This window comes from Amphiura filiformis, chromosome 7 (assembly GCF_039555335.1).
Source record: "Amphiura filiformis chromosome 7, Afil_fr2py, whole genome shotgun sequence".
NCBI lineage: Eukaryota > Metazoa > Echinodermata > Ophiuroidea > Amphilepidida > Amphiuridae > Amphiura > Amphiura filiformis.
The window spans coordinates 22,360,510-22,386,346 of NC_092634.1; the positions used below are offsets into that span (position 1 = coordinate 22,360,510).

Consider the following 25,837-nt stretch of genomic DNA (forward strand, 5'->3'; position numbering starts at 1 on the left):
TGGTATTAAAATTTTAAAAAGTTCAGTCTTCAGGCAAACTTTGAAGCAGCTGACAGGAGAATTTCTGATATGTTCTGAAAGAATATGCTATTCTATTGGTTGCTATCATCAAGAAGGATCTGTCCCCATGGAATACATAGAAAGGGTCCTACAAGAACCACAGATTTTGCAGCAGTCCCAAGAGAGCTGGGAAGCAAAGTGGGAGAAGACTTACATATTTGTCAGAGCAAATCCATTCAGCGATTTGAAGACCAGTAACAGAATCTGGGATATTTAGTATATGTGACCATCCAGCACAACTGAGCCCTGAAGTCACCAATCATCATTTTTGAGATATTCAACCAAAATATTCTGCTTGCAATTAGCTTTAAAATGATGTATATCTTGTCTATAGTACTTGACATTTAAGTAGTGAAAATCAATAAAACAGTCAATAAATCCTTTGTTTCCTATTGTTTATTGTTAAGTTCAATGGAGCATATCTCAATAGTGGCACTGGCAACATCCGGGCTCAGTTGTGGTGGATGGTCACATATGTGACATGATCAAGGGGAATGAGTCACATGTCGACCCTGGTCGAAAATGAGTTTTACACATGTTTCTAAAGAGGACATTGAGAGATTTCAGAAACTGAAAACCCCATGTTGATACAACTATTCTATGCAAAGTTACGTCAATTTATCAATCACCGAAAACAAAATAAAACAAAAGAATTTTAACACTTTCTTTGTCAATATCTCAAAATCAATATTAGCGACATCCGACTCGTTTCCCCTTGATCATGTCACATATGCTTTTGGATATACTTTTTCATTGATTGCATTTGTGTGCATATTTCCTGCCCTTTGCTGGTTCCTTGGTACCGTAGTTGGGTCACTCACCACGACAAACTAACCAAAGGCACAGAGTTTCTTTTCTGCACACACCTGCTCTATAAGATCCTTCCTTGTGTACCTTTACCAGGTAGTGCTTCCTCAGCTTCTCTGGCTTCGTACATAATTTGTCTTCTCCACAATTTCAACCGGACATGAGTGGTGCACTGGTGATAGAAGTGGAGATAGAGAAGGAGAGTTAATTTACCAGCTGGTATAATTATGGACTGTTGCTTCAAAATTGTGTCTGTTTGTATTGTATTCATCAACTCAGCAAGGGTTTCTGTTCCAGAATTGTACGATGGATAAATGCACATTTGTAGCAGTTGTTATTGATATTGATGGTATGAAGTTGTTTGATTCAGGAGAATATTTCTGAGGTGGTTGTACTTTGTTTTTGCATCACCCTGTATTTATTCATTGTATGTACTAGCATGAGTACCAGCACCGTATGAACAAGCGTGAGTATCCCTGAAATGTGTGTACTTCGTTAGACATTCTGGTCAAAACTAAACTATCAACCACCAAGATGACATGTCTATTTACCACCTACCGCTCCCATCGATAAGTGACCGAACTCCACTGGTTAGGAAGATATGAAGAGGTGCTATATGCAGGAGATATGGGCTGTAGATACTTCTAAACATGCAGCTTCCCATAGGTCTATTGGCTGGCCTCCATTTTTCGGTATTCTGTATAGGTGGAATTTGTTTGCCATTTTGTAAACTGTTGTTGATCTAGATGAATAAACTGTTTGTCCCCTGCTGCAGGCCTCTCAAGTTGTTTGGGGCTTGGATTTGGTATGCTGTAGGAGCAACCAATTAATTATCTGGCCCAATCTGTCACCAATTCAGGGCCTTGATAATAATAATAATAATAACAACAACAACATTAACAATAACAATAATACAGTTATAAACCCACATTTTGTAGAGTGCAATCTGCATGGCAGATGCCTCATTGCACTGATCAAAGACAGAAGAGTAAAAAGCAAAAATGTCCACACATTAGAAATACAATTGTCTAAAATTTCTGACTACAGGAATTGAAATTATACCTTAAAAATTACAATAGGGTCAGTCCATGTCAAAACAGACTGAGTGTACACCCACCCTCTTGGATTATGCTCTCCTTTGGCTCAGGGGTACCTTTCATGGACCCCTAGGTGAGGTCAAAAAAAATTCAAATTCAATTTCGTTTCGAATGGCGGGCCATCTAAGTTTGGCGACCTTGACCAAAATTGGGAATTTAAGGTGTCCAAATGACAAAGCGCTCTCTTTGAGAGGCATTTTCTTCTTAATTAAATCAGTTGTGACCCTCTTTTTGAATGTGGTCACTCACTGGCTGTGTCTGAAATGCCTAATGCCAAAAAAGATTGATTTGAATTTCGTTGGGATTTCAGAGGGGTCAAAGTCAGCACTTCATACTGTTCAATCAAATTATCTTTGATTTTGAAGGACCCATGATAATGCCACAGTGCACTTATAGGTCCTAATTATGTTCAGAATGGATTAACCATGTGCCAATGTCTATGAGCAATTCAAAAAGAGAAATTTCTAGACCCCTACAGAATTTTAGGCCCCCTAAAGTGGTTCAGCCACAAATGGCGCTTAAAATCGGCAAATTTTGACACCTAATAACTTTAGGTGTACACCAGATATGAATTTCTAGTCTTTTGCATCTGAAAGAATGTAGTCTAATGTTACTAGGAACATAAGATTTGTTTTGTATTTTTTGTGTTTTGATACTTTCAAAAAGGTCGTTGACCTATGAACATTTTTCGTCATAGCGCCCTCCGAAAGGTCTGACACATAACAAACTATACATTTTTGGAATCCTCATGACCATACGAGTAATTTGATATATTACTTGACATAATTGGGAGCATTCTGAAAATTTGACCCCCATAACCTGTATTTTGCATGTGCATCGTTGCCAGGAAGTGCATTTTTGACCCCCTTAAAAATCCATACAGAGGATTAGAAAGTAGTTTTTTCTTATTACTTGACTCAAGAGCAACTTGAAATATCAGGATAAATAATACAAATGGCTATAAAGTGATCAAAAATATAAAAAAATATCATACTAAAATTGGCATTTTGTACCGTATCCTGTATGCATGGTATGTTAGGCAAAAATGACTATTTTTGAAAGCGTCAACTTAATACTAAAACACAAAAAATACAAAACAAATCTTATGTTCCTAGTAACATTAAACTACATTCTTTCAGATGCAAAAGACTAGAAATTCATATCTGGTGTACACCTAAAGTTATTAGGGGTCAAAATTTGCCGACTTTAAGTGCCATTTGTGGCTGAACCACTTTAGGGGTGGCCTAAAATTCTGTAGGGGTCTAGAACTTTCTCTTTTTTTTAATTGCTCATAGACATTGGCATATGGTTAATCCATTCTGAACATAATTAGGACCTATAAGTGCACTGTGACATTATCATGGGTCCTTCAAAATCAAGATAATTTGATTGAACAGTACGAAGTGCTGATTTTGACCCCCTCTGAAATCCCAACGAAATTCAAATCTATCTTTTTTGGCATTAGGTATTTCAGACACAGCCAGTGAGTGACCACATTCAAAAAGAGGATCACAACTGATTTAATTAAGAAGAAAGTGCCCCTCAAAGAGAGCACTTTGTCATTTGGACCCTTAAATTCACAATTTTGGTCGAGGTCGCCAAACTTTGATTGCCGCCATTCGCAAAGCGAAATGGAATTTGAATTTTTTCTTGTGACCTCACCTAGGGATCCATGAAAGGTACCCCTGAGCCAAAGGAGAGCAAAATCCAAGAGGGTGGGTGTACACTCAATCTGTTTCGACATGGACTGACCCAATAGTATAAAAATTACTAAATGATCAAAAGTAACAAAATCACTGCTATCAGGTGCTATATTCAAGAGAAATGGGCTGTAGACGCAGCTACATGTACACCATGCAGCTTCCCATAGACATAGAGATACCCACCGCCACTTAAGAAATAGAGAAAAGTTTCCAGCATCTTTGTTGTTTCCTTTGGCTGGCATCCATTTTTCTGTATTCTTTATTGGTGGAATTTGTGTGCCATTTTGTAAACTGTTGTTGATCTAGATGCATGAATTGTGTGTCCCCTACTGCAGGCCTCTCAATTTGTTTGGGGTCGGGTTTGGTATGCTACAGGAGCACTACCCACATTTCGTAGAGTACAATCTGCATGGCAGGTGCCTCATTGCGCTGAACAAAGAAGAGGAGTTAAAAGCAAAAATACCCACACATTAAAAATTCAATTTTACACAATGTTCCCTGAAACAAATATGAATTTCAACAAGAAATAATTGTGAAAGAAATAATTGTGTAAAATTAGAACTGACTACAGGAATTAAAATTATACCTTAAAAATTACAATAGTATAAAAATTGCTAAATAATCAAAAGTAACAAAATCACTGCTATCAGGTGCTATATGCAGGAGAAATGGGCTGTAGACAAAGCTATGTACACCATGCAGCTTCCCATAGAAATAGAGATACCCACCACCACTTAGGAAATACAGAAAGGTTTCCAGCATCTTTGTGGTTTCCATTAGCTGGCATCCATTTTTCTCTGTTCTGTATCTAGGTGGAATTTGTTTGCCATTTTGTAAACTGTTGTTGATCTAGACGCATGAATTGTGTGTCACCTACTGCAGGCCTCTCAATTTGTTTGGGGGTCCGGTTTGGTATGCATACATTGTAGGTGAAATTTGTTTGCCATTTTGTAAACTGTTGTTGACCTAGACGCATGCATTGTGTGTCACCAACTGCAGGCCTCTCAATTTTTTGGAGCTCTGATTTGGTATGCTACAGGAGCAACCATATATCTGTCCCAGTCTGTGACCAATTTAGGGCCTTCTACGTTAATAATGATAATTATTATTATAATTATATTTATATATATATATAAAAAATCACATTTGTAGAGCGCAATTGCATGGCAGATGCCTTATTGTGCTGAAAAAAACACAAGTAAACACAAAAATATCACACACTAAAAAGCCAATAAGAAGATTTTCTTTTTAAAGACAAATGCAAATAACAGCCATTATGTACAATTTCTGACACAGGAATTAAAAGTATACCTTAAAAAGTTACAATAGGGTAAAAGCTACTAAATAATTTTAAAAGTAACCAAAATTAGTTATATCAAATAGCATGGCACCTGCACACTGACAGCATTCAGTGCAAGAGGTAAAGATGTGACGGAAAACAAAATAACTCCTACATGAAACAATTAATGGTTGCCACCGCCCAATGGCCTCCCCAATCCAGGCACAGATCAGGAGAAAGATGAATCACCAGAGAAAGAAATGTAGCTACTGGAATGATAAGTCATTTTTATCTTTGGATAATTCACTCAACTGCCAGTGTATGAGGAAGCATGAGTATCCATGAAAAGTGTCTACTTCCTTAGACATTCTGTTCAAAAAATGTAAACCATCAACCATCAAGATGACATGTCTAGCATCCACCATTCCTGTGGATAAGTGATTGAATCCCACTGTAAGGGAGATATGAAGAGGTGCTAGATGCAGGAGAAATTGGCTGTAGACACAGCTACACCATGCAGCTTCCCATAGTCCTAGAGATACCCACCACCACTCAAGAAATACAGAAAGGTTTCCAGCATCTTTGTGGTTTCCATTGGCTGGCCTCCATTTTTCTCTGTTCTGTATAGGTGGAATTTGTTTGTCATTTTGTAAACTGTTGTTGATCTAGTCGGATAAACTGTTTGTCCCCTACTGTAGGCCTCTCAATTTGTATGGGGCTCAGGTTTGGTATGCTATAGGAGCAACCATATATCTGGCCCTGGCTGTCACCAATTCAGGGCCTTTTACATTAATAATAATAATTATTATTATTATAATTATATTTATAAGAAATATCCACACACTAAAAATACAATTGAAAGATTTTCTTTAGGTCAAATACAAATAACAACCAGCAATACAATTGTGAACAATTTCTGACAACGTGAATTAAAATTATACCTTAAAAACTACAATAGGGTAAAAGCTACAAAATAATTTTAAAGGTAACAAAATCAGTTATATCAAAATAGCATGTATATGGCACCTGCACACTGACAGCATTCAGGGCAAGAGGTAAAGATGTGACAGAAAACAAAATAACTCCTTCATGAAACAATTGGTTGCCACTGCCCAATGGCCTCCCCAATTCAGGCACAGATCAGGAGAAAAATGGGGAAGATGAATCACCAGAGAAAGAAATTTATCTACTGGAATGATAAGTTATTTTTGTCTTCAATGGGTAATTCACTCATCTGCCAGTGTATGAGCAAGTATGAGTATCCCTGAAATGTATAACTGTCTAGCATCCACCATTCCTGTGGATAAGTGATATGAATCCCACTGTAAGGGAGATATGAAGAGGTGCTATATGCAGGAGAAATAGGCAGTAGATACTACTATACCATGCAGTTTCCCATAGGTCTAGAGATACCCGCCTTTTCTTAGAAAATGTAGATATGTTTCAATCATCTTCTCCGATGTTTCAATCATTGGCTGGCCTCCGTTTTCTCTATTCTGTTTTGGTGGAATGTGTCTCCTATTTTGTAAATTGTTGTTGTTCATCCCCTACTGCTGAGGCCCTATTTTGTTTTGGGATGTGGCTTGATAGGCTACAGCAGCGCCCATATTTTTGTTCCAATCTGTCACCAATTTTGTAGAGCATAATTTGCAAAAAAGTAAAAAGCAAAAATATTCACATGCTAAAAATTAAAAAGGTTTCCCTAAAAATGAAAAGGTAACAAGAAACACAATTATGTATAATTTCTGACAACAGCAATTAGACTTAAGCTTAAAAATTACAATAGAATGAAAATTACTAAATGATCAAAGGTAACAAATCATTTTAAAATATGGTACACAACAACATTTGAGGCAAGAGGTAAAGATATGACAGAAAGCAAAAGAAGATAAATCTCACATTAAAAGATGTACAGCCTCACCCAGCAGTAACCACAATCCAGGCCCAGATCAGGAGAGAAATGGGGACAGTGAATCACCAGAAAGAACAGTTCCTGTACATTCCGAACCAAGTCAGAACCTTGGCCACTGTTTACGCTTAATGATGCTTGAGTTTACTCTGTCTTCCAATCCTTGCAAAATGAACAACTGATCATGACAGGGCTTTTTGTTATCATTTGACAAGACTACCTCTCATGTAGGTCAATGATGCTTGGTCTTGAACAAAAGGAGTAGGGCATAGCAAGGCTGTTTAAATGGTAATCGTTTCTGAATTCCTGTACAAAGTTTTCTTGATCGTCTGATATCATTATGAATCATCTGTTGCAATGGATTCCCATTAAAACAAACACAAAATGTGGTACAAAGAAACCGAAGTTGTTCTAAGTGACAGCTTAACGCATTTAACTATATGACAGAAACTTATTTATCTTTATCTATGTCCCATAGCTTGGTGGCCGTTGGGGCAACGTACTGATGGTTCTTGAAACACAAGATCTCCAAAACTCTCTGTGTTCAGCTGTTCAGATGAGCTGCTGAAAGTCTAGGCCAGTCCAGTTGTTGATGTTATGTTTATTTAACCACATCTTTACAGGCCTTCCTCTCTTTCTACAGCCATATGTGCCTCCCTGCAGCATGGTGTGTGCAAGGCTGGTGTTTGCATTGAAGTTTATTTAACCCCTTGTATTTAAATTCCCTTCATAGGTGATACAGGGCGTCGTTTACGTCATGCTAAGCGTTACATGGCAGTGCCAAGCCCATTACCTGCTGTAGATTGGTGGCGTATATGTTTAGATGAAGCGCAAATGGTAGAATGTCCAACAGCCAAGGTAAGCTAAAAGTTTAATTGTGTGAACTAACCACAGAATTTAAACCAGAGAACCAGGACTCGACAGCCATCTTGATACAGGCATGGAGCAAAAATTGGGGGTATTTGGTTTCCCTTGGAATGCGCTCGAGGCATTCGTTATCATGCAAGCGCGACATGGATGATGGGCACATATGAGAGACGCACTTGATGCGACCAGCACGCGAGTACAAAGACGCTTCAGATGAGCGCACCGTCGGCAAGGACCCGAATACCCCCAATTGTCTCCCCATAGCTGACGGCGCAATTTTACGTGGCGGTATAGGGAGTCCCGGTTCTCCTTCTCTAATTCTGCAAATCTTTTACTCAAATAGTAACAAATTCAATCCCAAGTGAAATGTGTGATAAAGGGAGCTCTTTTCTATGAGTTTTTAAATGTAAATTTATTAGGGAATCTGTGTTTTCATCCATGTTATTCACAGTGCATGTAGTAGTAGTATTCATGTTGACTCAAATCTGAACAAAACCAGCAACTGCTGATTTACAAGATAATACTTACCATCATTGGTACAAGGCTCACGTTCATAGCCCAGCCCGTCACTTACATATCATCTATGCGTGTTGTATTATCGCATATAAGAGAAATAGTTTTGACTGATCAGGGCCATTTTGATTGCTGTTGTGTATGGATATTCCCTCAGTGAGTGTCTGTTGATATGGAGTATTAAGTTGGTAATTTAACCTCAATCTCTTTCACAGGTTGCTGAGATGGCACTGAGACTCACAGGTGTCAACAGGTGGTGTGTGACTGGTACTCCGATACAGAGAGACTTGGATGGTAAGTTGTTTATGTGCACATTCCCATCGGAAGGTCAAGAGATTCTCAACCTTTGCTTTATTCAGGAAGATCCTATATCTTGAAAGCCAGACAAATCACAGGGCGCAAGATGAATCATGATTATTTTCATTTTCAATATTATAGGGCCTCTGTAACTGATAAATCTTTTGACCTATGTTGACAACCCTTGCCCAAGGTTAAAAACATCACTTTGGAAATGATGTAGGAACTGACAACATTAGATGTGAAAACCTTAGGTTTGTAACCAGGGTGGTGGCAGAGCAGGCAGGATGCATCTTTGGAAAAGTATAATCAGATAAAATTTGGATGGAAAATGAAAATGATGATCGAGCTGGTACCCCTTGAAACAAGCAGACTGCTTATGCACCTGGAAAACCTGGTTGTTGTTGTCATCATCATCATCATCTTGTTCTTTTTTCTTCTCCTCTTTATTCTTTCACTTTGTGTAATATGCATCATATTTGGTTGTTGTCGTAGTTCTTGTCATCATCATCGTTATCTTCTTCAGCTTCTAATTCCTCCTCCTCCTTCGCCTTGTTCTCTTCCACCACTCCTCAAAATTATACAATCTTGTTTGTTTTCTCTTCAGATTTGTATGGTTTGTTCCTCTTCCTTGGAGTAGAGCCATACTGGGTGAAGAAGTGGTGGGACCAAATGTTGTATAAGCCTTATTGCCGTGGAAACCAGAAACCAATGAAACAGGTGCTAGCGGATGTGCTGTGGAGGTCTGCTAAGAAAGATGTGATTCAACAGGTAATGCAAAACAAACAACTTCAAGATTGTTTTTACAAATAGAAATAGAATAGTGGTGAAATGATGGTAAAACTCCCCAACTGATGTTCCATCTGTATAGGCCAGTCAGATTTCTTCAGAGTTGTAAAGTTGAAGATATCCGACAGATAAAATGTTAGTTGGGGAGTTCTACCTACATTTCACCACTATTCTATTGATTTTTTAAAAGCAACCGTCAATAGTTGAACAATAAGAAACCTGATAAATCTCTACAGAAACTTTTGGAATTCTTTCTTGTGTGTATGGGTATTTATCTCTGTATGTTCAGTATTGATTAGGCTTTCCCACGTTTATTTATCTTACCAATGCCGACTCGCTTGCAATAACCATGTTTTAGGATTAGGAACTTGTAGGAGGATGGATACACATTGTAACCACATAGCCCTTTGGACACATTTAACTTTTTGATGATATGGCAGAGCCACATATTAAGTGGTGCTTCAGAAACTGTTTATAGTCTTATATTTTCTATTTAAGATTGTTTGATTAAACAAAGCTATTCACATTAGCTATGCTCAGAATTGATATGTGATTTTTATGTGCAGTTAAATGTCAACTGAAATTACTGGTAACACACAATGTCTAATTCAAAATCTGTAAACTCTTTAAGTAAGAATATAATTGATAAAAACCAGCCTGAAACCTTGTTTATTTTACTATGATTGTTTTCAGATTGACATCCCACCCCAGACAGAACAAGTTCACTGGCTCAAGTTCTCTCCAGTGGAGGCTCACTTCTACAAACGCAAACATGAAGACTGCACGCAGGATTTTAGCCATGTAAGTTGATGTACAAAATTTTAGAGTGATCCAAATCAGGTTAAATACTATAACATCAAAGGAAAGGAAGAAGAGAGAATATATAAGGAGAGAGAAAGGAGAGGTAGAGAGATGTTGAAATATGAAATAGTAAAAAATTTACGGCCTTTATTTTCTCTTCATTTAGGTTGTAAATCGTCTGCATATGGAATCTAATGTGAAGCTCAACAAACTGGATAAAGTCTCTGCCAGAAAGGTAAGTAATAGTCAACTTAACCCCCTGGACACTACTGGTCATCTAACAGCATTTCTGATTGGTTGATAACTTGAAATGCTCATTTCAATTGCCAATTATGACTAGGCTTTTAAATATTTACGGTCAAACTTGAATTTGATGATGATCTTATTAATACCCTCCTTGATTGGTTCAAAATTGGACACAATATTCATTTTGGCCAATCGGCAGGTAGTTTTCATAGGGTTAACCTCAACTTACACAAACAGTGTAGCTTGTATAAATATTAGAGGCAAACTGGTGAATGGTACCAGTTTGACTTTAAAATCAAAGTAGAGTGTAAAGAGCTTTACCAATTTATTTAGCTAATTGTTCTGCTGCTTGTGTGTTATTTCCTTTGAAGTCAGTTTGACAAAATTTAATCTGTTGGCCATGTACATGTAAGGCTATCAGTAAATAGTTTTCCGAGCCCAAGAGAGGCAAGTTAAGTCAACAGGGAGGCATTATTGAAAGGAATTATGCACATCCTTTCCTCTCTCCCCTATAAGTGTATAGGAACACAAGCAATACAAATACACCTATCCACAGTAAGTAATCAATCCAACACAAGTCTCATGTTCACTCCACATTTTGACATTGTGCTCAAACAGATGGGCTTCTATAGTTTGATCAGCTCGTAATTGGCAGGAATAATTAGGGTTTTACCACTACGCCGAAAAATAGACCCACGTTGAGAGTGATATAGTTGATCTGCCTGGTCTATATTTTGCGTGTTAAAGAAAGTAGACGAAGTATAGGACTTCAATTAGTAATTTGTAATACTTCTGACGAGATGGCAAAAGACAATTCTCCAAATAAAATATATTGATGTTAATCCACGATGTTATAAGGCCCACCGACTACGAGCTGATCAAACTATACACAAATCCAATTCCACGCATTCCTACACCTCAGTGGCAGCCATTGATGGGGGTATCCAACCTGAAACAACTTGAAATGTGAAATGATGCAGGCTTTGCAGGAATTTTAAACTGTGTTTCATCACACGTCTGACAAAAAGATGCTGAAAATTTACAATGCAAAGCAATAATAAGATTGATTTTGAAGCAGGTCCACCCAATTGGGCAGTTACAACACCAGTTTGGTGCGGATGCACCCCGTAATGGCGGAATGAATTCTGACCATCACTTGGCTCTTCGGATTAGTGTATAGTCTTAGCTGATATAGTGTATTCAATATCCCGATTTCTAACTTGCCTTGTATTCCAGCTATTGTTTCCATTGTTACGTCTAAGACAAGCCTGCTGCCATCCCCAGGCTGTACGAGGTGAATTCCTTGCTATGCAGAAGAACACTATGACCATGGCTGAACTACTCAAGTCTTTGACGACAAAGACAAAGATGGAATGCGAGGAAGCCCATAGACAGCTAGTGTGCGCCCTCAATGGTCAGGCGGCAGTGCATCTAATGAAAGATGAGGTATGATTTATCATCTTAGTAAAATTGACTTGTTGTAGCATACACTTTAGTGGACACATCTACTGTAAGAGTGGATGAATTTATATTATGTAACATTTTTTGCATAGTGTGTTTCCTATGTACATATTACATTTGAGAGCACGCACAGCAAACACGGAAGTAGGGTTCTAATGGGCTAATTCAATCACCTCATAATCATAACAACAGACCGGCAATCTGATTGGCTGATTATGCATCAATGCTTTGTTGGCGCAGAGCAGCGCTCATGAAGTGGGCCCAAAGCCCAGCATATGTTGCTCATTAATAGAGTGCTTGGGTCGATCAGAGCAAGATTGTGCCATTCTCTTCTGTCAGTGTAGTCTTTCAATGTGCTTGTACAGTGGTGGATTTATTCATTTAACATGTACAAGCAGTATAGGTGCATCATAACTCAAAATGTGGGATTGCAAGACTTCCCAAGAATAAGATTGGGAAATGGAACATGATGTTTAAAAGGTGTCTTGGGCGGTCTGACTTTCAAGAAATGGTGTTGTATGTTCCAAAACAATTTGGGAACCCTTGGTAAATTGTTACACAATTGTACATTAATTCATAATTGAATGTACAATAGCCATACTTAACTGCGCTTGCCAAAATCACTGCATAGAAAAATCTAGCGGTTCCCTGTTCTACAACCGCAGGATGATGATGATAACATCCATAATTTCACTCTCATAATTTGCTGCAGATAGTAGAAGCTGTCACCAAGTATCGTGAGGTGTTACTCTCAGCAGAAGAACAGAAAGATAAACTCAAGACTGATTCTCTTCAGAGACTACACGCTATGCACAATCTATGGGAGTTACTGCAGACCAAACCTGAAGGTGTGGCACCAACAACCAGGGATGATCAGCTTCAACCACAGGTTGGTGTACAATTAATCTGCCTAGTGTTATTGGGTTGTTTCAGCTTGCTCTATAGTCTGTCTCATCTCATGTTGAGAGAAATGCCATTTTGGATTTTGCAGTGGCAGATTTGAATTGTGTATGATAACCTATTCCTGCAGGCTGTATAAACATGTGTAGAAGGGTGAATTGTCTGTATACTGGTTACGCAGCCTCGTGAACGCACTGATTCGAATCTGTCACTGCTTAATCCAACTTGACGTTACTCTCAACTTCAGACAAGACACTAAAGTTAAGAAGCTTTGTATTAAATTCAAAGATGTTAAAAAAATATTTTGCAACTTACATATGTAGTATCCAAATGGATGCTCAAATATGCTTTAATGGAAGCCACTTTTATGCAACTACAATTAATGCAACAAGGAAAAGATGGTACAGATATTTGGGAAGAGGTCAATTTATCACAACAAAGGATAGTGAGACTCTGTACTGGATACCAGTTATGTATTGTTTTTTAAGTAGAAATTGTTCCGTACTACTTCATTTCATTCAAGAAGTGCAGCAACAAAATCAATTGGGAGATGACTTCTCAAATCATAGTTCTACTGCCTTGTATTTTTACTATATTTGGAGTTCAAGGTCATGCAGGGGTCAAACAGGGTTGATTCTTAAACATTTTGATGCCAAGCAAAATGGAATGAAATACCAATGTATGTAATGTAGTTTGATATATTAACAAGATGTTATACATAGAAAACACTCACCCAACTACCTTCATTAAATTATCCAATTGCTATTATTTCTCCACTTTGCATCTTTGCTTCTTTCAGATGCGAGAGATTCGAGATGCATATATGGCAAAGGCAGATGCATTTGTGGCAAGTACTCTGAAAACATTGGATCCCATACATCGGAAAATGACAGAAATAAACAGCCAGGTATGGTGATAGTGATGTTACATCAGCATTGCTTTTTGTCATAAACTTGTAAGGTGGTACTACTACTATACCCCGATACATTTTGTGACTAATTTTGCATTTTCCTCAAAAAATAACTACACACTGGTAACAAAAGTTATGTAAATTATAGGGGCAAGGAATCCAATTACTTCACTGAAATTTCTGTGATTCAAGACAAGTGGTTCACTATATATGTTAAGAAATGAAGTACATTCTAGCAGTACCTCTTTTCTTATCATAAATCATGTACCACTTGTCTTGAGTCACTGAAATTCCAGTATAGTAACTGGATTTTCTTGCCCCTATAATATACATAACTTTTGTTACCAGTGTGTTATTATTTTTTGAGAAAAATGCAAAAATAGTCACAAATTTATCAAGGGTTGTAGTACCACCTTAACTTCATAAAGCAAAACAAGTATGTAATTTTCTGGTCTTTGTTAATTAACATGTGATGATTGGGAAAGAAATTATTGAGATACATGTTGAACAAACTTTACTGCACTAATGCTTCAGCATAATTTATTTATAATAAAATTTTCACTATATATGTCAATATAAATGCATCCACCTCCAAGGAAAATTAATCAGCCTTACACATTTGCAAACAGTGTTCTACACACTTTGCAATTCTTGTGATTCATAATACGATGCACGGACACTATATGGATGTCGACATTTTCCCATAATACACTTTGTATATTGGCCTCTCACCAACAACACCAGCAACCGCTGGTTGTGAATCCACCAAAATAGACACTTCAATACCTGCATATCTTTCTAACATCTATTCTGATTGGCAACTTGGTTCCAGGAATGTATTAATATTTGTCAATTTTCTCTTCTTATTGTCGATTCCATTGTGTTTGTCATTAAGTATGATGAAGACTGTCCCTGGTGGCTAGATGGCCTTGTGTGGGCAATGGGACAAGGCTATGATGAAGAGTTGTGTTTAAGAGTCAAGAATGAACTCAGCTCAGGGGCAGGATCTGATGACTTCCTCAACTTCTGTAACAGGTAAGATGTGTGCACTTGTGTTTGTAATCACCTTCAAACAGGGATGTTGTATGAAACTTTAAATTCTTAAGAAACTTGAAATTCCAAATGGGGACTCCTGGGAACTTGGGACCTTCCCTGCATTTTGAATATTGCAATGGGCTGCAAATAATCTAAAAATGCATTTGAGAATGCGTTCCCTATTGGTGATAATGAAAAATCAGTCCCGGATTATATGTCAAAAGTTGTGTATAATTTGTGTACGACCCCAGTTAACCACAATGACATTAAAAAAAGATAACCTTTTGAACAAATAAGCTTCAAACATTCTTTTCACACATCATAGAATATAATGTACAACTGTTTCCCATCTTCGTTTGTTTTATTTTATAGAATATAATGTAATGCAAAAAAATATATAAATATGTTTTTAAAAATAAAAAACAGTGTGCAAAAAAAAACACATTTTCTGACAGCATAAGGATGAATTATTATTATTTTATACATAATTTGTGGATGCATATGCCATAGGACAGCCACAGATATACTGAAGTGGAAAACAATAGTAAAAGTTAAAATACTTCATTCAGCAGTGAAACAAAATGATGTTTTGTTTTTTTGTTTCTTTTAAATAGTTATTACTGCTGAGGATCATATTATAGTGAAGACCCAAAATAATTGTTAATGTTGTATTTTCCTTTGTCAGATTCCGTGATGTTCGTGGTCTCCAGTTTGTTCTTAGCCAGCAGCTGGATGAAATGAAGGAATCAAGAGACACAGTATGCAATAAACTAGAGGAACTGAATGTTCCTATTGACCAGGCCACACTAGCTAAGTGTATAGACTGTCATCTCAGGCCATTGCAAGGCAAAAAGAAAAACAAGTAAGTACTTCAGACTAATGCCCCTGTCAGACTTTCCTGACGCTTACCACTGCGGCACGCAGCATGACGTATCAACCAATTACAAGCCTTAATTGTGTCCATTTGTCTGCAATGCGCTTGCGCCACGCCGCTCAGCGGCAAGCGGCATGGTGGAATGAAACCAGCATAATAGCATTACAAGAATGAAAGATTATTGTAGATAGTCTTGCTCTTCTGCCAATGATTTTTGGAAAGAATATTGTAAACACACAGCAAACTTTTTCAGATACAGTGCATTGCAAGTCAAAATTATGTTTTTTCATTAAGTTTGCCATTTTTCTGGCATCTTGTGATACTCTGAATAAAATAAATATATGCTTTACCATTTTTCACCCTGATGTGGCAGAGACGTCAATGCATTAAAGCAGCTGTTTTTCGCGCGCATACCTATGTGGCATCTTTCAGCATGTACATGTGTACGCCAGCGCTTTGAGCAAATGCTAGTGATTTGAAACTGCGCCGAAACATGGTTCAGTATTCATGGACACATAATGGAAAAGATGCATATGACAATTGCTGTTGGTGCTTCTACTTTCCATATCATGCCAGTACCCCTATAAACCTATTGCCAGTTGGCGTCATTCCTTAAAATTCATATAAGTAAAGATCTTGCCTTATTGTCTTTCTCAAAAATTCAACAGTTCTTCGGTACTATTTAATGTCACATTTGCTTTTTTTATTCAACACAAAGTTTTCACCTTGTAACAAGATCTGACAAGTTAATGTGGGATATTTATGGTGTATAAATTCAGGATCATAACTCCCTGTTATTAGTCACATTTAAAAAAAATTATGTTAGAAATGAAGTGTCTCAATATTTGTATGAATTGATGCAAGAAACCTAAGAATTAATCAATTGAAATAAACTTTGATTTTCATTTTTATTTGTTTGATTTAGCTGTGAATATTGCAAGTTAGATCGTCAGCTGGTTGAATATGAGATGAGACTCTTCTCGTTCAAAGAAAGGTAAGATTTACTGTACATTTGCTCCACGATTTTACATGTTATGCAAGAATGCATTGATAGAAACTACACAGTAGTACAATGATGTCATTGACAGTCACTTGCAGTCATTATGTGTTTGTTATATTCAGTAAATGTAATACTTTTTAAGATACAAATTCAAAGTATAGACCTCTGGAAAAGGCAACCGTTACTACTTTTTTAGATATATATAAAGGGTTTTTCTTTTCAATATATTTGTATTTTATGTGTATTCTGAATAAATTTGAAATGATGAAACTAACTGAATACTTGAATATAACTGATATATTTTCCCCAGATTTTAACTTTACTCTAAAAGTTTGCTACATATTTTTGAAAATTCATAAATCTGAGAATCTATCTAAGCTTGTTCAGCTTCTAATTGTTGCAAAATTGAGGCTCATAACATTGTGTATTGATATAGAATGGCGTGCACGCTTATGTGCAATGCGTAATGCATGATTGACGTGCGAAGTAATAAAAACCTAGTAATTTTTGCCAATTATAAGCCTAACAAACTTCAGAAATACCATCTATATTTTGTTGTTGTTTCTAATTTATTTCAAACACTTGTGTAAATTGAACCAAGCAAGTTAAATATTGTATTGTTATTTGAACAGAGATCTTATAGATATGGACCACACCAATCAGGATGATGTTCAATATGGTCTCAACCGACCTCGGGGTACATGGGCTGCCAGTCAGACTGAGCGTGCTCTACGTGTCGTCCAGGTATTCATGCGGCAAGTTGGTGGTGACTCACTCATGTTGGAGTACTCCAATGTACATATGCAACTTCTGGAACAACAGAAGAAAGAGTTCAAGGTAAAGAGTTATTTTCATGATTCAAACGTTCACATTGTACATTTTTTACGCTTTGTTTTGTTTGATTCATTCTGTACCATTCAGGCTGTGGTCAAAAATGTAGTATTTTGAATAATATTGACATGATTAAAGGTTATCCTCAACTTTTGTTTTCTGACACTAAGAATCACAAAAGTCTAGCACAATCCGGTGCAAGTTTTTAATATTCTTATAAAATTATCTGGGGAAAAAAGGGGGGGAGAAAGAAAGAAATCTGTTTATGCCATAATGAGCATCGCTTTTACTTATTGTAGTGTGACATATTAGAGAGGAGATGCCTTGAAACATTAACTTCCATGCTCAAGAAGGTACATATGTGTTTGTTTATCCCTGTTGCAGTGTCTACGAGCCGTGTATGTAGCATTACGTGACCGTGTGGCTGCCTTAGATGAGTTAGAGATGGCAACAATGAGGCTTAGATTACGTGGACCAGATGAAGAGATAGACAAAGCATCACAGCCATACATTATAGAACCATATGAGGTAATAAAAGATTATCACAAGTTCTTCATTTCAGTTCTCACTTATAACTTGATTTCATCATTTTGTAGTACCTGTAGTAGTTGTGTAAGGTTAAATATTGCAGTCATTTCTGTGATTGCTGTTGTAGAGTGTAGATTGTAGTATTAACACACTGAAGATGATATTGTATCGAAAGTTTTGTGCATAACTCTAAACCTGTGTCCTGTTAAACCCTGTTGGAACTCATATATTTACTTGTATCTCACACAAGATCTAGGCCCTCTCTCCGGCTTGTTGCTGTTGGCAGTGCACCTGTTGCTTGCCTTGATAACAAAGTTAAATCTGCCTGTCCACCCCATACTGGTCAAGTGTAGAGTTACTTCACTACATAATTAATGCAAGTTTCTTATGTATGTGCTACATGCTCAATTTGGTTATTTTCTTTGGGGTATGGGTGTTCATCTATGATTTCTAATCCAACAACAAAATGCTTCTGTTACATTATTAATCAGTGGCTGACTGTCTGTGATTTTATGAAGTTTGGGATTAGGTAGAGAAGATTTAGATCAAGATAGTTGAACAGCATGACTAATGTTTAATATTCTCTTGTGGGAGTATTTCTTATGTGAAGGCATTGGAGTACACATCTTCACATAAATTACTAAAAGTAATACATTCTTTAACCTCATTCATAACCGTCACTTTTCACTTTTTTAATTCAATTTACATCACATTTTCTTCTTTTAATTTGAAAACAGAACACAATTTTAACTTTATCTGTCGTTTTCCCTGTAAACAATCGAATAGCCCATTAAGGAAATACCGCTAGCGACCAATCACACTAGCACGCAATCATGCATATCCAAATACGGCGACCAGCGTCCGCGTAAATTGTTCGAACGCGTAACACGTCACGTAACACAGTCATTGTAGAGCGTACTTTTAGCTACGTCACGAGACGCGGTCATTATACTTTTTCAATGACCTGCATTTGCGTCCGCGTATTTAAAAGTTATTATCTGTGATTGGATCGCACTTGCTGCGTATATTAATGAGGTTATGAATTTATTTCGAAAAGTTTTCACTTTGGCAAAAAGTCATGTTAGACCTAACAGAAATTATTAGTAAAGCGATGACAAAATATTTTTCCATGTCTACTTTTATTCAATTTTGACCGATTTACAGCAAGATATCTGGGTCCAGGCGAATATTCCTAATGACTTGAAACTTTTGATGGGATAATCTATTTACAATAAGGGGTGTTTGAACAATGTAACCATGCATATTGATCAGTAATACCGCCCTTTTTTCTTTGTTCCTTATCATCGATGCAATACAAAGATAGATGCTTTTACTAATTCACAATAGAGGTTGTGCATATGACGTATCATACCTTAAATATGGCGGACTACTCAAATGCATTCAACAAAAGCATGATTGCAATCTACCGCGAGAGTACGTCTCACACACATAACAAATACACTACGATCAAATAGGTTGATAACAATATTTGATTGAATGGACTGTACTGCGCCATGATTACGGTGAAGGACACCGGTTCAAATCCTTTGTTTGGAGCCAATCAATAATTTTATGAGCTTTCATGCACAACCTCTACAGAGATGCCACTTTTCCGATTTTTATCGGAATTCCGATTTTTTAGAAATCCTCACTAAAATTCCGATTTTAAAAAAATTAAAATTCTGATTTTATTATTTTTTATTTTTTCCGAACGGAGCACCTTTTTTTTAAAAAAGAAATTCTTGTTAGAATCGTGAAGTGAAATTTCCATCTCTTGATCAATAATACATGTCGTTGGATCGCACTACGTATGTACGCAATACGTTCCTTCCGACTCTTGGAAAGAGACTGTTTGTATATACTTGGTCTCGAGTACAGACTCGAAACAGATACCGGAGTATGCGCTGCAACCGGCAAGCAATGAGCGAGGCTACGGAACTGATTGAAAATCGAAGTGAAAATTGTCGTCAAAAAAATGAATTTTGTCACTCGTGAGGACGATTTGGCGGAGATTGAAAAGGATATACGAGACAGATTTAATTGGCAGTGGTTAGAGGAGAAAGATATAAACGGAGACTTCTTCTCTACATACATGAGAAAACTGAAACTTCCAGATATGTAAGCTTATAATACTTATTATTAATAGTCAATGCATGACATGTGGGTACAACTCTTCCGAATTTTGCAGTTTCGCAAATCACTGTAATCATTCTTGGAATGTATTTAACCCTCAGAAATGGCCTCTCCTGTAGCTCAGAATGTACAGAAACCCTCTGGCTTCGGGGGGCTTCGCCCCCTAGACCCCCACCAGGGGCCTTGCCCCTGGACCCCACCAGGCACAGTGTCTTCGACCCTATATCTTCATGGCAGGAATCGCCATGGTAGGTTAAATCCACAGCCACGATTAGCCATTTGGTTCAAACCTTTAAAGCTCTTTTAAACTAATAATTAGTCGAGGGACATAACTAAGGCTACTCACAATAGCCGGGTAATCGATCTTGGTTGTGCGTGATTAAGCTTGTATACCCCATTGAGGTCAATGGTCATCGACTTTTATACTGCCTACAGTGAGTGCAGCTGTACTACACGCTGCACGCTGTAGTCCATAACAGGACCAACGCAATATAAAATGGTCAAATTTTGAGTTCAAAGCGCACGGCCAATTTTCAAAGCGCATTCTAGCGACTATCATATCTGTTCAACACGTATTTCCAAGTTTATGAGACCAAATCTGGTTTCTTGAGAAAAAAATCATGACGGGAGATATTCATCATTTTCTAACCCGGTATCAGAAGATTTTCGTCTGATATCAAAATCGCACAGCAATTCACGTGTATCGATCCCGTGTATTCATTTTAGTGTCCCTTCTGCACCAAATAATTATTAGCCAGGCGGTGTCGGTGTGCCAGGGGCCCTTGAGCGGGCCCCTGGACCCCCGGCCGTGAGGGGCGATACTCCGGTCGCTTCGCTCCCTCCGTTCGCCTTTTCAGATTTTTTTGACAACTACTGGTGGCATCTCTGCCTCTATAACTCAAAAGATGTCACAGTTGATGCATTATAACAAATGGTAGGGCAAGTTACTATGCGTCTGGAGTGTATTGTGGATTATACTCCTCACCGATAACATCAGAACATTCATAGGGCATACAATTTGTATTTATTATAGAATTGGGCCAAGCAACAAGCATGCGCAGAAAAAGATTCAAACACAGCGTCGAATTGTTGTAATTGGTTGAGGGATAGCTAGGATCACTGAGTTAATACACTAAGAATAATTATACCATTAAGAAACACTGTCTGCATTTTATGAACTGAATTATATTGAACAAATGTTTTTGGTGAGGAGTATAATTAATTTTCTATTCATCCATTCACAATCCAAAATCACCACACCTACAAATCCGTATGACCTTCCAAAATAATGGTACCCAACTTCTACCAGATTATTTTTAAAGTGTTGAGAAAAACCTTCCAATTTCAATAGAATTTCAGGTAAACTCTCATTCAATGCTTTGGAAACACACAAATCCTGTTAGGTCTCAGCAAATGTTAACACTTTTCTTTCATGACTTTCTTAGAAAGTGCATATTTTTTCAAATAAGTAACAAAAACTGGGTGTCTAAGTTAATTGGACAGACAATAGTTGTTTTCCTTGGTCAAGCTGTATATTTACTTTTGTTCCTATAATTAGTTGGATCAACAAAGACAGAAGCTTCTGAATGATCAGGTTGTTGCCAAGCATGAGATGAGGAGAAAGCTTGGTCAGTTGGTTTACTTGGAGAATCTGGCCAAGTCAGAAGACCAAGATGGTGGTCAGAACCCAGAGCCATGTCCAATATGTGCCAGGGATCTTGGAAGTAGTGTAAGTATTATCAATGCCAAGAATTATCAAAAGCTTGGTCAATTGGATTACTTTACTTCGGGAATTTGTCAAGTCGGAGGACCAAGAGTGTGGACAGAATCCAATAAACCATGTTCAGGATGTGAAAGGGATATTGGCAAGTACTACATGTAATATAAAAGTTTGTCCTTACTGATTATTTATCTGACAGGTAGAAATTGAGTAACAGTACTTTAGCATCTTGGGAGGAAATTTGTAAACTGTTGTTATTGCATGATTTGTGGTCACAGGTCTTCCACTTTTGGTGTGGACATAACCTAACTATGGTTGGTTTTAGTGGACATGCCTTATGGGTTTTAAAAGGAACATCCCAATTTTCTGAACGGTCATTAGTCCAGAAAGGATTAGAGTAAGGGTTTATGACATTTAAGATTAGGGATAAGATTAGGGTTAACATTAGTGTTAGTCTTAGGGATAGGCTTAGTGTTAGGATTAGAGTTATGGTTAGGTTTTAGGTTAGGGTTAATATTATGTTTAGGGTTGGAACTTAAGTTAGGGTAAGGGTTAGGGTTAATAACAGATTAATAACCAAGCTATTGGGTTTTCGTATTAATAATCTTTTGGACTATCGACCTGTAACCTGTTATACAAGTCGTCTGTCCCATGCCTATAACCATCACTTGTGTTACTTTTACAGTGGTCAGTATTAACATGTGGTCATTGCTACTGCAAAGACTGCATAGAGGTCCTCATTAAGCGACACATGTTTGGACGTTTCCGCTGCCCAATTTGTCGTACTCCCACAGCGATGAAAGAAGTGTCATATGTGAGCACTGTGACTCAGGAGCAAGGAGAATCAGACAGCAGTGAAATTAAACTGAAGGTATTGTAAGAGCTCTTTGTTCATGAACATGCCCTTGTTTTTAAAATTAAGAGACATAAAAAGTTTGGTATAAAGTTTACTTAAATATCATATACCTGTCCACCTAATCATGTAATTCCTAAACTTGGATTTGTTTCACAAACCTTTTAAACCATTCTATCGTAAATAACCTGTCATTTAGTTTTGAGTATTCTTTACTTGTCCTAACTTTACAATGAGTTCCCGTTATAAATCGACATAAACTGAGGGATGTAATTGTCGGAATTCCGAAAATTTGGCCATAAAAAAATGTCCATTTCCGGAATTGGATGATGATAACTTGTCATAAAAAGAGCCAAAAAAACTTTTTTTGGAGGGGGTGATGCCCTGCAATGTATTCCCCGGATGCCACCTGTCCAAGGACCAGATGGATTTTCAGGAAATGGATATGTTGCCCATTTACATCCCTGTAAACGAGTGTTGGAAGTTTTTAGCCCCCTTGTCTTATAAATGTTAGATTCCAATGTAAGAAAACTTATTTTATTTTATTTGTTGTATTATGCTACAAAAGTATTAAAATATGAATAAATGTTTGTGTGACATTGGCTTGCAAAATGTTGAAATCATGTGTTTTTATCTTTATTATTTTTTCAGGGAAGTCATTCCACCAAAGTAGAAGCTATAGTCAAAGCTTTGATTCAAATCAGACTGGAGGATCCAACAGCAAAGGCTCTTGTATTCTCAACTGTAAGTAGTATTTGTATTGTCTGTCGTATTATTATTTATTTGTTGTGTTTAGAAAAAGGTGAACATCAGTGGTATTGTGAATTGATTTACAAATTCGTATCTTGGGTGGCTGCTTGGTCATTGGGAAAAGTGTTTTTGATATGTGAAATGGTAAACATTCAGTCAAGCTGTAAGCTGTAACAACCATCTCTTACAGGTGATAATACAGTTTTCCAACTTTTTTGATAGGATACCTTGGATATAATTGACTACAATGAGGCAACCAAAGTACTCTCAGTATTTGTAGCCTTATAAATCACTATCCATGCTTTGTAGGATTTGAAACAAAAAGATTGTAATTTTTGTAAGCACTGATATGGAAGTAAATGCTTTATGGCAGAGCTTCCCAAACTGTGGGTGGTGAGTGGGTCGCACACCAATTTGGGGGTCACATGTTTACTGAAAAGAACAAAAAAGTAATAAATAGAAATAAAAATACAATTGACCTTTGAACTAGGTAAATTTTGGTATAAAAATGGGCAATTTATTCTAATTTTTTGAAGAAAAAAAAGCCATTGTAACGTGACTGGAGCCTAAATTTCAAAATTATTTTGAAATTTTGTAAAACCTTTGCAAAATTGTGTTAAATTTGGTATAAAAAATATATGGTATAAAAATGGGTCCAATTTCTTGGAAATTTGGTGTAAATATAGGTCCACTTTTAGGTTCTTGCAAGCATGCAAATAAACAAGCAAACATATCACATAGTTTTATGTTGTAGATCAGGGCATTTTTGTCACAGCAAAAAATGTTCTGGAAGCCCAGGCTGTTTCATGGTTTTATTCGAGTACTCTTTATCTAATAACCTAACCCATAAACACAACTCTTTATCTTTATTCCGACAGTACCGTAAAATGGGGTAACTTTGGGCACTTTTCAGAGTTTTTAAACCACTGCTTCCAAACAAAACCCATTACATTTCTAATTATCTCTTTTTTATGACATTAGGGTTCCATTCTACACCTTGAAGTTCAAAAAGATTTTTAAATAATTTTGTAAGGGTGCTCTAGGGGTTGAAAATAGCCTGACCAAAGTTACCCCGCATTTGGGGCAACTTTGGTCAGAGTATTACATTCCATGAAGAGAAAAAAATCAAAAAAATTGAACTTCGCTGTAAATGGGCAAGTTGTTATTTTTTGTCACATTTGACCCCTTGCAAAATTAATCAAGCACACATTTTGCTCACAAATATCAATTTTTATTTTTCTGAAAAAATGTAAAAAATGCTCATTTTGGTCAAAAATCCAGATTTTTTCGTAAATTTCGAGGAAATTGGACATGAGCGACTATTATTTCTTCCAAATATATTTCTTAACAAATTGATACCAAATATGACCAAAAACAATATTGCTGTACGAAAATATGACCATTTAAAAATATATATTTGACCGACCGAAGTTACCCCGCAGACCGAAGTTACCCCATTTTACGGTACCTGTCATGACTCCTACCTTTTTCTAACCCTAACCTAAACATTATCTTAACCCTAATCCTTGTCCCACTGCTAACCCTTAAAACCAGAAATGAAACTTCAAAGACATTTACCCTGCTTCTAAGACACATATGTGCAAGGTAGTCTGTATTTACTCCACCTTGTAGTACGTTGAAACATTACTCTTCTTTTTTCTCCTCACAGTGGGTTGATGTGCTGGATATCATTGGTAGAGCGTTGAGAGAAAACAAAGTAGAATATAGAAGCATCAGTCAACCAGGACATAGGCTATTTCAGGTAAAGATATGCAAGCTACTAAATATGGAGACTTAATTGGGTACTAAACCTAATTATTCATCTGTTATTTGTTTGATTTGGATTTTTGTCCATAAGTTGCTGCTGTATATCAGAATTCACTTTATCCTATACTTCTGCAACATTTGTCATTTATCTTGGACATCAGAACTTAGATAACATATCACCATATTCACTGCAATCATATGTAATGTTACTGGCACTGCATTAAAATCTAAGCTTCACATCCCTACAAGGGCCAGCGAACCCTTATGGTCAAATTACACTAGGACAAGTGTACTTCAAGAGAGTAGAGTTACATGTATGATAATTAATTATTTAAATCTATGATCTCAACGCAAAGTTAAGACGTACCTGCGTATGTGTTTGCCGACAAACGAGGACACACACAAGATTTTTCACCCTAAACTGTGGACCTACTTCCAACCGAGGACTGTCCTCGGTCTCAAACTGCTGCAAAAGACCTCAAATGCATGCTAGATGCTTTAAACGCTATTTGCCTGAAACCGAGGACCACACGTGTAAAAACTACCGTCCGCAGGGTGATGGCTAAAATTTCGTTTCGTATTATACACACAAAAAATCCCCCATTTTAGTAAACGGTTAGGCGATGAAAACATCATACACACGTCCTTGGTTAGATAGCAAAACACAATGTCCACGTTTGGAGGCAAACACAGACAGGGATGTTTCT

At 37.1% G+C, this 25,837-nt stretch overlaps 1 protein-coding gene across 1 annotated transcript in view; it reads left to right on the forward strand.

Annotated features, from left to right (window-relative positions):
- The window catches only part of LOC140156883 (E3 ubiquitin-protein ligase SHPRH-like), a 41,814-nt gene that overhangs the window by 13,503 nt on the left and 2,474 nt on the right, over positions 1 to 25,837 (forward strand). The window contains 17 exon segments of the mRNA XM_072179900.1: positions 7,589 to 7,713; positions 8,451 to 8,529; positions 9,140 to 9,303; positions 10,015 to 10,122; positions 10,289 to 10,357; positions 11,605 to 11,814; positions 12,542 to 12,718; positions 13,529 to 13,636; positions 14,535 to 14,674; positions 15,360 to 15,536; positions 16,474 to 16,542; positions 17,181 to 17,385; positions 17,764 to 17,907; positions 21,599 to 21,769; positions 22,446 to 22,631; positions 23,265 to 23,357; positions 25,033 to 25,125. Of these exon segments, the coding sequence (XP_072036001.1) occupies positions 7,589 to 7,713; positions 8,451 to 8,529; positions 9,140 to 9,303; positions 10,015 to 10,122; positions 10,289 to 10,357; positions 11,605 to 11,814; positions 12,542 to 12,718; positions 13,529 to 13,636; positions 14,535 to 14,674; positions 15,360 to 15,536; positions 16,474 to 16,542; positions 17,181 to 17,385; positions 17,764 to 17,907; positions 21,599 to 21,769; positions 22,446 to 22,631; positions 23,265 to 23,357; positions 25,033 to 25,125 (2,318 nt within the window).